Source organism: Clinocottus analis, unplaced genomic scaffold (assembly GCF_023055335.1).
Source record: "Clinocottus analis isolate CAN_PGR_092001 unplaced genomic scaffold, fCliAna1.0.p SCAF_4, whole genome shotgun sequence".
Lineage (NCBI taxonomy): Eukaryota > Metazoa > Chordata > Actinopteri > Perciformes > Cottidae > Clinocottus > Clinocottus analis.
The window spans coordinates 10,496,182-10,509,624 of record NW_027176153.1 but is presented as its reverse complement, the minus strand read 5'-3'; the positions used below and the strand labels follow the sequence as shown (position 1 = coordinate 10,509,624).

General features: G+C 43.4%; 2 protein-coding genes across 2 annotated transcripts; both read left to right on the top strand.

The window, feature by feature from the left end:
* Positions 1–882: 882 nt before the first annotated feature.
* hspb7 (heat shock protein family, member 7 (cardiovascular)) lies at positions 883–4,257 on the top strand. Its single transcript, XM_068597977.1, has 3 exons — positions 883–1,298; positions 3,274–3,398; positions 3,583–4,257. The coding sequence occupies exons 1-3, from the start codon at positions 1,139–1,141 to the stop codon at positions 3,760–3,762; spliced, it is 465 nt and encodes a 154-aa protein (XP_068454078.1). The 5' UTR covers positions 883–1,138; the 3' UTR covers positions 3,763–4,257.
* Positions 4,258–6,403: 2,146 nt separating this feature from the next.
* Positions 6,404–13,241, top strand: zbtb17 (zinc finger and BTB domain containing 17). The gene is made up of 14 exons (XM_068598421.1): positions 6,404–6,640; positions 6,833–7,012; positions 7,277–7,597; positions 7,699–7,779; positions 7,961–8,220; positions 8,585–8,727; positions 8,811–9,111; positions 9,307–9,394; positions 9,837–9,953; positions 10,057–10,177; positions 10,414–10,544; positions 10,659–10,922; positions 11,062–11,151; positions 11,997–13,241. The coding sequence occupies exons 1-14, from the start codon at positions 6,436–6,438 to the stop codon at positions 12,416–12,418; spliced, it is 2,724 nt and encodes a 907-aa protein (XP_068454522.1). The 5' UTR covers positions 6,404–6,435; the 3' UTR covers positions 12,419–13,241.
* Positions 13,242–13,443: the final 202 nt, after the last annotated feature.

Sequence of the window (13,443 nt, the reverse complement as noted above, 5' to 3'; positions counted from 1 at the left end):
TGCAAAAAAGAATAAAGAAAAAAAAAAGGAAGAATGGCAGCCCCCTCCTCTTGGCTGAAAAGACAAAAGCAGAAGTCAAATGTCGTCATGTCAATGAGCCCATAAATGGATTTCCATGGATTGGCTGTCAGCATACACCGACGAGGGAGGGGGGAACAGTGAGTGTTTTCTAATCGCGATGGCCCGTGGCTCATGATATTAATAGCCACAAAGCAATGTCACCACTAAGTCCCCTGCTCCCCGACTACGGCTTTGTTTTCACACATTCTTTCCATCTTTGTTTTGCTCCCAACTTATCCTCCTTATCTGAGAAGGTCCTCTGTAGTTCTCGTTCCACTTTCCAGCCCGGCTCAGCGGGAGAAAACCCAGCGTCATCCCAGTGAGTCATTTGTTGGGTGCTCTGAGGTTGATGTGAGAGATTAAATCAATAAACGGAATATAACTTCTTTTTTTTTCTTTTTTTTAAATCTCTCTCATGGGATGTAACTGTTGGATGAAAATGTCTTTTAATGTCAGAGCCGTTCAGAAGAAAGGCGTATGGCACTAAAGGAGAACAGACTGATGAAGCCGAGGAGTGAGAGCTATTTCAGGGGCGGTGTGTGTGAAATGACAACTGTTGCCCCCCCTCTCTTTCTCTACCTCTCCTAATCAAATCTCTCTCTCTCTCTCTCTCTCTCTCTCTCTCTCTCTCTCTCTCTCTCTCTCTCTCTCTCTCTCTCTCTCATTCGCCTGCCCTTAACCTCAGAGCCTTCAATGCCCAGAACTTTTTCCAACAACAGCACCCCTCTCTCTATTGCTCTGGTGATAAATATAGAACACTTATTACCCTTTCCCCTATGAGCCGTGACGCGCGTGCACACACGCCCAAGTACACTCGGGACCACGCAGTATATAAGGGCCGTGGATGGGGTGGCTGCCGGAGAGTGGGCCAATACAAACTAATTGCCAAATACAAGCGAGGCATATATACAATAAAGAACAAAAAAGGAAAGAAGGAAGACAGAAGGACTGTGTGCATTGTTTCTGATGCTGACGCCTCTGGAAGACTCCCAAGAGCAACCACTGAGAAGAACCTCCGCCTCCCTCTTCCCTCCCTTCACTCTCCTCCTCTATCCTCACCCAGCACTCTTCGCCATCCATGAGTGGGACCAACTCCTCTGCCTATCGAACGGAGCGTAGTTTCCACCAGACCTCGTCCTCGTCCACTGGTAACCCATACATGGAGAAGAGCCGGGGACTGTTCGCAGAGGACTTTGGCTCCTTCATGCGGCCTGGGAGCGACGCCTTGGGCTTCACCGGTAAGTTTAGAAAGCAAAATTAGGGCTCTGTAACTCTTGTTGTACAAGAAAGTGGGTGTTCAAATAACAGCAGCAGCAGGTTAAAGGGACAGCTTGGATTGAGATGTGTGTGTATGCTTGGAAGCAATTTGTTTAAAAATGTTCTTCTCCATAGAAGTGGTGACAAATCAATCCGTCATACGTGAAGGTTGAGAGGAGGAGGGCAAAGGGCAGGTCAAATGGTTTTCCGGTGTGGTGTGTGTCGAAGTAAGAGTGCAGCCTGGTCTGATGGAGTAACTTTTTTTTTTAAAAAGCATGAAAATAAAATACAATGGTGTTCACTCTTAGTCAGGGATTTTTGGGGCGTTTGTGTGTTTAAAATACACGTTTAGGTCAGGAGACACTTTTCACTCGGGATGCATGTGCCTGTGTGGTGCTCCAGTTCACCGCTGGCGCACGCAGACTCATGAACGCGTGACGTCTAAACTTTAAATGGACTCGGGAGTCCATGTGGCCCGTGTGTGTCGTTGGGGGGTGCAGAGCAGAATCGTTTGGAAACCATTGTTGGAGGGCAGTGAAAGGGAGAACAACACACACACTCTCACGCACACACACACACACACACACACAATGCACGCCTGGGGAATGCTGGACTGGCTGCCAATGGTGTGACTTCACACACTGAGTATCTAGAGTGACGCCTGCATGAGGAATGACTGGATGGTTGCCGGGGGACTGGTGTACACTTCAAATACACACACACTCACACACACACACACACATTTGGAATGATGTCATGCAGTCAAACTAACCCACATATGTGAAGTTATAGAGCTAATATCTCACACACACAGAAACTCATCTCCAGTCTGGGTATGAGGTCATTATTCTCACTGAGGACAGTCAGTCGCTGATGCATGATGGTCATATGAGCTTCTATTCTATCCTGTCACTGCCTACTCGTTACATTTTGAATTTTGTTTCACATATAAGAAAATTACAGTAATGATTCGCATTGAACATATTCCAAAAATCAATCCAGAAATACCAGTGGCACGTAAAACACGATGTCGTGCATCTTACTTCTTTGGTCCAAACAAAGCTGGTGAACTGACCAAAGTGTTTTTTTTTACAGTACAAATCCGTCAAAGTTTAAAAAGACACTTAATGCTAAACAGCAGTAACAAACTTTATTTTAATATTTTACTTACGACCATGCATGCCATTGGACACTAAATACATCATTTTAATCTTCTTTCAGAGCTACATTATAGGCTGTGAATGACATAAAATAAAGGAGAGCCAAATCACACCCTGTGACACATTGCAGGTCAAATAGTTTATGACGCCTTAGACAATAATCCCTTTTAGGCCTTTATTTTAAGAATATGAAGCTCTCAAATGTCAAATAGATGCAACTGAGAATACGAATACAAGAGCAATGTCACATCTCGTATCCCATCTCATATCGTGCATAGTTTTCGTATCATCAGCGATGTGAAAACTATACACAGCAAGGGCCAAGACCCCGAGGCCGAGCAGCGAAATGGATTTCAGCCTTCAGTGATGTTCCATCTTTGTCTTGTCAAAATGTATTTTTTGAAAAAAGACATGTATTGATATTTTTTAGCTAACTGTTCGGAGCAAAAACAAAATCCCTGATCCTTTATGTGTTTAATGTTCTCCTTCAATTAAGGTCAGATTCAGGGTTTTTCCATATAATGGTCACAATTATATGGAAAAACCCTGAATAATGTTTTAGTATGGATTCTACGCTGTAATGACAAGAACTGAAAATCTTTAAATTTTGATATAGTCTTAACAACTTGCAGGTTGTATTACCAGCCCACAGTCATCAGACCATAAAGATACAAGTTTACCCTCTTTCACATGTAACATGAATAATAATTGACTAAAATGGATTTGGACAAAGTGAGAAATATTCTGTTTCCTGTGTGGTCTGACGTCCTTTCTTTCTCTTCTCCTTGTGCGTTAGGTGGATCTGGAAATATCAAAGCCCTTGGGGACTCGTACCAGTTCACAGTTGACGTGCGAGACTTCTCCCCTGAAGATGTCATCGTCACCACATCCAACAACCAGATTGAAGTTCGTGCTGAAAAGGTGGGCAGCCTTCTTTTTTCATTTAGAATGGTACCATAAAGTCTTTGAAACAATGTCAGTGGTCCCGTGACAGGACCTTGAGACTATAAGTCTCATTAAACTGGGTTCTGTGAAGCAGACAGATCTATTTTCACATCCTCTGTTACAAGACATCGTGTCATCGGCCATATTGTGTCTTTGGCAGTTGGCCCAGGACGGTTCGGTCATGAACAATTTCACGCACAAGTGCCAGCTACCAGACGATGTGGACCCCACCTCGGTGACATCATCGCTGGGTGCCGAGGGGACCCTGACAGTCACGGCACGGCGACACCCGGCCAAGCACGAGCTCGCACAGACCTTCCGCACCGAGATCAAGATCTAGAGGGGGACCCCGCTTGAGCATCACAGGCCTCTTGTTTTCATGCTACTTCCTGTATTTCCTGTCTTCACTGACAACATTCAACTTTAAACACTCAACAGAGAATTGCCACTGCGCTCTGTAAAAACACGTCCTGTGGCTGAAAGGATGCGTGGTGCTGCTCATCTATACTCTGAGTTAGTCCACCACACACACAGCGGCGATGAAGTCACACCTGCTTGAAACATATTGAGACACGGGGATTGGACATGTACAGTATGTCTCTTTCTCTCTCTTTCTCTCTTGCATACATGCACACACACGCGCACCCGCACACACAAACACACACACACACACACACTAACAACTAGCAACTAACTGATCATTCAACACTTTAGTCCTGTCCTCTAACACGGTTAAAAAAAATCAGAGTCACCTTTATTGATGGTTGCCACGTTAATAATAACTTATTGTATATTATTATTTGTGTGAATTAAATGATCCTGCTTTGACAATAAACATCAATGTGTAAGTCTCTTGATTTCTCCTAATTGACATATTGGCATGACAAATATATTAAAGGGTTGGAATTTGGTTTTAGCAACCAGTGGCGAGTTTATATTATATTATTAAAAACCTGCACAATAAAAATATGAAAAGTAAAAACAATCCAAGTAATTTTAGAGACTCCTTTTGGTTTGTGATCTTAACTACGGACATAAAGTCAGTATTAAGTCCTCAGACGCTGTGATTATTATACCAATGACACAATAATCAGGTTTTGAAGCATGACTGACCCAATCATTACACAAATAAGATAAAGACCTAAAAGGTGGGTGGGCAGAGACCACCTCAAAGCAAACTACCCTCAAAATGAATGAGACAAAGCTTAGAGGAAAGGTGGCCCTTTTATTCTATTCTTTTGTGCGAAGTGGCATTAATGAGGCATCTGTGCAGCTTTCAAGCATTTCAAAGGCTCTATTCAAGCAAAGCTAATTTTGACGGCTTTGTTATGTGACTGTAATTGACGATATGTTTTGAGCCAGTCTTCAGCCTTTGCACTTTGGAACGCTGCTCCCTTTGAAAGTCCACATTACAGCATGATTTTAGCATATCATGTTGTACTGTAACTGAGTATCCTTGAAATTAATGCTTTTTATGTTCCATTGGAGAGTGCTTTGGAAGTGATTATTATGCATCATTATCTTAAAAGATATTGCATACCCTGCACATCAGTTTAATGTATACCTGCTGCACAGTATACAGCCCACACTCTGAGTTTTAGTTTATAATAATAATTATAATCTGCCTTGTTATATAATAACAAGGCGGATTGTTTTGTTTGTTCTTTTCCCATTAACTAGCTACACCAATGGCTCCAGATCAGTTTAATAACAGATGTTTGCTGTGTGTGTTACCTGACGTTTTTGTGACGTACAAAACAACTTTATCATCAATATCACTAGTGTGTAGCTCAAGTCGCTCGAGCAGATTGCGCCACCACGTGGTCGACACGGGCACAGCACGTGTTCACACTGCGCGTGCTCCCGCGACACATCCGGCCGGTCCCTATCAATCGATCAGAGAGAGGAAGATGGTGGTGGATGGAGTTAACGGGGAAGGATCGATCACCGAAAAACTCGATTGGGTTTGTTTTAGCTAGCTGAGCAAAACACTCAATATCGCCACCGGAGCAGCAGTTTGAACACGGAGTGACGACGCGACAGCAAGGAGGTAACTCAGGAGGCCTTCTTTAGTAAAATGGCGCTCGGATAAAGCGAAGTTAGCGAGTTAGCTGAGGAAACAACAAGGGACGAGGACAGGCCCCGCTCGTCGCTCCGCCATCTTGTCCCTCCGCTACATGCATGTTAAGGCACGCTAAATTAATCCCTGATAACAAAGCTACAAGGATTGAGGAATTGTAATCGATGTATTGCACTGTCAAACCAAGCTGTCATAAGTTTTAAAGACACTTAATATCCAGTTACTTAAATTTAACATGTTTTCTGCTGTCTGTCGTTCCGGCAGTTTGAGTCCAGAAAGCACGGCCCTCGTGACAGTAACGACAATATGCTGGTATTCTGCTTCATTTGGACACCTGTGTGTTTAATTAGCTGACGTTAACACGTTAAATCCATGGCTGTGACCCATTTCGTACATGAGCTCACGTTATTATACGGACGTTAACGTATTTTTTATTTAATGTATTTTTAGTTCGGGGTTGACATCGTATCTCTCTATCTCGCTCTCTTCCTGGTGCTGTCATGTAAAGCAGGCAGACATTTACACCCACAGCACAAATAAGACACGTATTCCTTATATTAACAGGATAAGACAAACCCTCAGTTCACATGTAAAACACATTTCAAACCGGTAGTGTGTCTAATAGACCTTCGTTATAAATTCATACACACATTCATGAAGCACTGATGCTGTTGTAGATGTTGCAGGACTCACAGTCCTGGTTCTTAAAACTTGAACGTGGTCAGATACAATAGGTCCATATGACAGTCAGAAATTGGGCTACGACAATGACTGAATGTCATACCAGCGTAAAGACCAACTGGTTGAGCCGACCATCAGCCCTTTTCAACTTTTCCTGGTGTGTCCACAGAGCAGCCCGTCTCCTACAACCCCCCCCCCCCCCCCCCCCCCCCCCCCCCCCCCCGCCCCTTTCCCCAGCAAGGCTTCGGGGCGATGGAGTTCCCATGGCACAGTGGGAAAGTTCTGGAGCAGCTGAACCGCCAGCGCAGACAGGGCATGCTGTGTGACTGCACCTTTGTTGTGGACGGGGTGGACTTCAAGGCCCACAAAGCTGTGCTGGCGGCCTGCAGTGTGTACTTCCGCACCCTATTCCTGGACCAGAAGGACGTGGTGCACCTGGACATCAGCAATGCAGCAGGTGGGGTCCTGTGGGCATATCCCTGGATACTTTCTCATGTCCGACTGTGTACTTAATTTATTTCTGTAATATCCATCTTCCACTGGTCTGTCTTTGAATGCTGTCACAGTGCTTTACTTTAATAATAGTTAATGTACACCCACCATTACTGCTGTGTAACCAGACCTGTCATATTGTTGATTGTGGTTGCAGGTTTGGGTCAGGTCCTGGAGTTCATGTACACGGCCAAGCTGACTTTAAGTCCTCAGAATGTGGAAGACGTGCTGGCCGTTGCTAACTTTCTGCAGATGCAAGAGATTGTTAACGCCTGCTCTGCGTACCAGACGATGGCAAATCCTTCTCCGTCCCTCATAACACTGGATTTTGCCATTGGTGAGTCCAGATTAATGCATCAAACTTTCCACGACATGGGGCTTATGAATTCCACATTTTGTGCAATTGATCAGTCTAATCTGGTTACTTTTGTTGTTGTTAATGCATATATATATATATATATATATATATATATATATATATATATATATATATATATATATATATATATATAAAAACCCGATATACAGTAACTGTCCACCATATAAAAATGTTTTTAAAAAAAAAATAAAACAATTTTGTCTTTCTTTATGAACAACCCAGAAGAGAAAGCAGAGCCGAGGGAGGAACTGGAGAGTGACCTTGCAGAAGTGGCATCTCAAGCAGAGGAGAGTTCATGCACGCCTACGGAAGATAAAAATCCCACACAAAATCAGGAAACTGCCATGGAGGACATCCCAACTGAGACGCAACAGACTGTTTCTTGGCCGGACGCCAGTAGAACCCACTCGGGCCGAGGTCGAGCCCCCAAAACCAAACCTGTCTGTGCTCTAAAGAAGATATCTGTAAAGAAGGAGGAGGAAAGTGCTGCACAAGAAGCACCCAGATTTCAGGATGACCCTTCTGACGCCGACTACACTCCTGGTAAGTGTGTGGCAATAGAACGACTTTGTCCATTTGGCATGCAAATTATCACACAGAGTTGCTCTTTTTAAAACTAAGATGTATTTTCTATTTGTTTACAGATTCCCAGCCAAAACCCGCATCCTACGTGAGCTCTCGAGGGAGACGAATCAGAAAACCTCCTCGACGAAACTTTCCACCTGGTGAGCAGGCCGCTTTGTTGAGTATCAACACGCAGAAACATATTCCAGACAGGAAAGTCAAAGAAATGTATACTTTTAGAAGAGTTTTCAACAGAGCTACTGTAATTATCTTAGTTTCCTGATTTTTAGTTTCACATTCAAAAGCATTTTTTGTAAGACTTCTCTGTTGTCGTCCTTGTAGACAATGACTCGGAGGAAGAAGACACAGCAAAGTCCAAAACTCAAAAGAGGGTGGCAGAGCCGGCGGAAGAAGCCAATGAACCGGAGGACGACTGTGAGGAGACTGGTGACGGGGAAGCTGACGACGAAGAGGTGTCTGGAGAGGAAGATGATGAGGAAGTCAATTCAGACAGCGAAATGGACTGCGGGCAAACTCTGTCGGCGTCTATGAGCAGCCGATCTGAGTCGAAGCCTTACAGCTCCGTGACGCACGAATGTGAGGTGAGGAATATCAGTCTGAGTGCAGGAGGGAAGTGTCCGGGGGCATTCACATCTTCTAGTTTCTTAACTTAAGCGTGAACACTATTTCTGACTTAATGCTGTTATGAAAGTAAATGTCATGACCCTTTTGCTGCAAGGCTCATCACCGTCATTTCAAAATGCATCAAACCTAAAAAAAAATTCCATCAAATGTGTTGCTGATGCTCGGGGCAAATCTTTGCAAACATTTTGGTGACTTTTGCGAAGAAATCTTTGCTCACTCTTCATGACACATTATTGATTATTTTCTTCTTCTTCTTCTTCTTCTTCTTCTTCTTCTTCTTCTTCTTCTTCTTCTTCTTCTTCTTCTTCTTCTTCTTCTCAGGACTGTGGGAAGAAATTCACCCACACTGGCAACTTCAAGCGACATATGCGTATTCACACCGGAGAGAAGCCTTTCAGCTGTCGGGATTGCAACAAAGCATTCTCTGACCCCGCGGCCTGCAAAGCCCACGAGAAAACGCACAGGTGAATAACTTTGTTTGACTTCTGATGTATTTAGTTTAGTGACACCCGCTCTGTCTGACTTACGTTCTAACTTGCCCCTCCAGCCCACTGAAGCCATACTGCTGCTCAACTTGCGGAAAAAGCTACCGCCAGATCAGCCTGCTCAATCTGCACCGCAAGCGGCACACGGGCGAAGCAAGGTACAGCTGTGAAGTGTGCGGCAAGCTATTCACCACATCCGGCAACCTGAAGCGCCACCAGCTGGTGCACAGCGGCGAGAAGCCATACCACTGCGATTTCTGCGATAAGGCTTTCTCCGACCCCACTGCCAAGATGCGACACCTGGAGACGCACGACACGGAGAAAGGCAACAAGTGTGCGTACTGCGACAAGCGCTTCAACCAGGTAATAACATGTTTAGGAAGGTTTGGTATTAGCAACTGTGCTACAAACACTAATCATATGATTGCAGATTATCTTAAATCCTAGTTTGGTAGCCAAATATACATTAAATTCAGTGACGTGTTTCTGCCTTTATTATGTAGTGTGTTCATCAGCTTGATGTTGATTTTGAACTTAATTTTGTGGGTTTTTTCCTAGCCCGGAAATCTGAAGGCTCACTTAAAGATCCATATCACAGACGGGCCTCTCAAGTGCAAGGAATGTGGCAAACAGTTTACTACTTCAGGTAAGAAGAGAGTACATTTGTCATATGGTGATTTGCTGAGATTGACGTTTTATATAAATTACTCTGTTTCGCAACGAACTGAAACTCCACTTAAACTCTCTTAAACATATGGGTTTGTTTCACGATTTGTAAGTTGGATTTCTTTGAGTTTGTAACTTTGGTGCAATGGCGATGCCAATAAGCAAGGAACTCACTTAGAACTTTCACACAGAGCTTCAACTTAATATGTATGTTCCTTGAAATCCAAGCACGTGTATAATCCCCTGCTTAAATGTTATTTGAATCATTTAGAAGACAGTGACCATGACAGTTTAGAAGACAGTTGTTTGGAGAAAACAAAATTCCAGTTGCTTTTAGTCTGTCTGCACGCAACTTGAGGGAAGTTGACTTCTGTTTTGCCATCGCTTTGAACCTTGGTGTTGACGATGTGTGTGATTTTTAGGAAATCTGAAGAGACACCTCCGAGTCCACAGCGGGGAGAAACCGTATGTCTGCATGCACTGCCAGAGAGCTTTCAGTGACCCTGGAGCTCTGCAGCGGCATGAACGCATCCACACAGGTACTTCTATAAACAATCGCAGGGACTATGGCATGTGAAAGCACTCCGGCACACACAAACATCATTAACATCACTGACTGAGACTGTAATTCATGTTCTACAGGAGAGAAGCCCTGCGTCTGTCTTATCTGTGGCAAGGCCTTCACGCAGGCCAGCTCGCTCATCGCTCACGTCCGCCAGCACACAGGAGAGAAACCCTACGTGTGCGATCGCTGTGGCAAAAGGTCAGATAGCAGATAAATTGGTGCTGTAACAATGGCTGTTTTTAGTTATTTTTTATTCACTTGTACTTGGGTTCACTTAGGGTTACTTTATGGTGTACAATGGGAGAAATTTGTCTTGGAGATAGGGGCAATTGCTGCATGAGGGCACGACTCGTATCACAATAAAACACGTTAAATAAGAACAGATGTGCAAACATTAACTAAAAAAGATGCATTTTATATTTGTCTCCAAACAGGTTTGTGCAGTCCAGTCAACTGGCCAATCACATCCGGCATCACGACAATGTCCGGCCGCACAAGTGTCAGATGTGCAACAAGGCATTTGTTAATGTGGGAGACCTGTCGAAGCACATCATCATTCACACAGGTACGGGCAAAATGAGTCTCAAATAATTACAGGACTCACAGGGTAAAAGTGTGAATGGGAAGACATCCAGCAGACCGCATCACTTGATTCTTGATCTCCCTCCTGCTTTCTCAGGGGAGAAGCCTTTCCTGTGCGATAAGTGCGGCAGAGGGTTCAACCGGGTGGACAACCTGCGCTCCCACGTTAAGACCGTCCACCAAGGCAAGGCCGGCATGAAGCGACTGGTGATGGCCGGAGGCAGCGCGGATGAGGGGGGCGACGGGTGTGCCGGGGCGTCCACCTCTGACAGCGAGATCAACATCGTCACCGTCACCACAGAGGACATCGTCACCCTGGCAACTGAGGCCCTGGCTGCCAGTGCGGTAACACAGCTGACAGGTGGGACCGCATCTTGTGATAACAGGGAAAAGGGTTGTGTGACAGTTGCTACAGCTATGCAACGGACCTCTGTGGAGAATTCAAGAAGCATGAGGATTAAAGGGCGTGGACTTACTTTGTGTCACGTGTCTGTTTACAGTAGTTCCAGTGGATGCTTCGGTGTCTGCAGATGAGACGGAGGCTTTGAAAGCTGAAATAACCAAGGCGGTAGAGAAAGTGCATGAAGCAGGTAGGACTGCAAAGATACCACTGTCCAGTATGTACGGTACTCAAAGCTTATAATAATAAGCTTTAGAAAACTTGCGAATCCCGTTTGCTACAGCATCATTATTCCAGTCTGAGGGGTTAAGTTATCTGCATATTCAGCATCAGCTCTTAACACATTTAACAGAAAGGGCTCAAGGACAAAAGGCTTATTATGTTTTCTATTTAAAACACAATAATTCCTATCTCTGGTCTTCTGCATATAATATGCATTTCCCCTTTTTTAGAACGCACATACCAAGTACAGAGCGTGGACTGGTTGAACACAGAGGCTAAATTTCCCTTGTGTGCGGATGTGTGATATAAGTTGATTTGATTTAAATCTCACTTTGACACGAGAAGCTTTGACTGGACTGTTCGCTAAGAAGCCCAAATAACGTCCATCTTTTATTATACACGATTTTGAAAGAATATCCGATATTGCAATTATTTTTACTAATATTAGACCAATTTTAACTGCATATTGAGGTGATAACATTGTGATTTTTGCAGCGAGCTGTTTCTGTTCCAAAGATGTTTTCTTGAGTCTGTAGAATATGATGTGTAGGATCAGACATCACTGCAGCATGGAGACAGCAGCTGAGAAAACTTTTTTTTTTTCACCACGATATTGTAATTTTTTTTAATAGTATTATAATATTAATAATATAGTGATGTTCACTGTCAATTCAAGTTTAAAGCCGAACAAAGCCAATTGATTTTCACACTTAACTGAAATAAACACTACGGTATTTTTTTGAGATGTCGTGTGGAAATTCTCCGGGTGGAAATTATAAACCCTAACTTTGTCAACTCTTTTTCTGTTCCCAGACCCCAACACCCAGATCTTGTACGCTTGTGATTCGTGTGGTGATAAATTCTTGGACGCCAGCTCCCTGGCCCAGCACGTACGCATCCACACAGCTCAGGCTTTGGTCATGTTTCAGGCCGATTCTGACTTCTACCAATACACCACAGCCACCGCCGCTGAGGGGGACTCTACCACAACATGGCAACCCACCGCTGAACAAGTCATTCAGGAAGGAGACCTGATCTTCCGTGCCCAGGATGGCGAGGGCGAGATAGTGAGGGAGACGCAAGGGGAAGAGACTGGAGAGGTGATTCTTGCGGAAGGGAGGGAGGATGAAGAGGTGGAAGCTCACGCTGAGATAATCACAGAAGGAAAAGATGAAGCTGCAGAAGAGGTAGAGGGGGGAAAACAAGAGGAGATGGAATGTGTGAGTCAGGGTTAGAAAATATGAAGACATTGATTGAGTCTAAACTGGATTACAAATATACAACACTTTATACACAATTTTATCCCTGATCGTAAGTTTAAAAATCATGTGTTTTGCAGTCCTAATTCTAGAAAGGAGGGAAGGTCCTGTGATTAGGTCAATATTGTTGATAATTCATTCAAAGATGTTTATACTACGTTGTATAGTCAGTTTATTTTTAGAATGAAATTTAGGACTTTGCAGTGTCCTTTGTATTTACATCACGTTTCACTTGGAGAAAGACCTGTGTGTTATTTTTTCATTTCACTCAGAAGAGATGTGTACATTTCCCTAAAAATATTTTATTGTACTTAGTTGTATTTTCATGGAAAGCAACATTATACAGAGATTATCGACAGTATCATGTCGGGGTATTGAAGCTTAAAATGGGGGAAGGGTGGGGGAATTATCACCTCCTCCTCTTTACAGAAGTGCAATGTCATGGATTTGTATACTGTCAAACACTGTAAATGCTGTGCATGTATATTATTTGTATATTTGTTGTGTCCTCTAAAAAAGTCTTAATTAACATCTGCTTGAAGAGAAAGAAAGAACTATGTAAGAAGAAGACAACCTTGTCAACAATTCTCATTTTCACATTAATACCAAGACAGTGGTCGTTTATTTGTGTGCAGTACACTTGTCATAATCGTGTGAAAATGGTTTCCTGTCACCAATGGTTTTACGTCATTATTTTGTCTGCTTATATTAACACCTGTAAGATTCGCCAGTAAATATCAGCAACATTGCTTCGGCTCACTGAAAGTCATCATCTCATCAATAAAAAATCTGCACTGTCTGACCAGCCTCGTGTTGTGTTGTTTTAAACAATGTGCAGTTATGTTTCCTTTTGGTTTACATTACCCACAAAATATTATAGAAAGCTATGTTCAAAATATGTTAAGTAATACAATTTATGAATTTTAATTAGGACAGTAAGTCAGTTTCCAAAAATAACACACCATAACTTGTTTGACATGTCTTGAGACTTCACTTCTTCC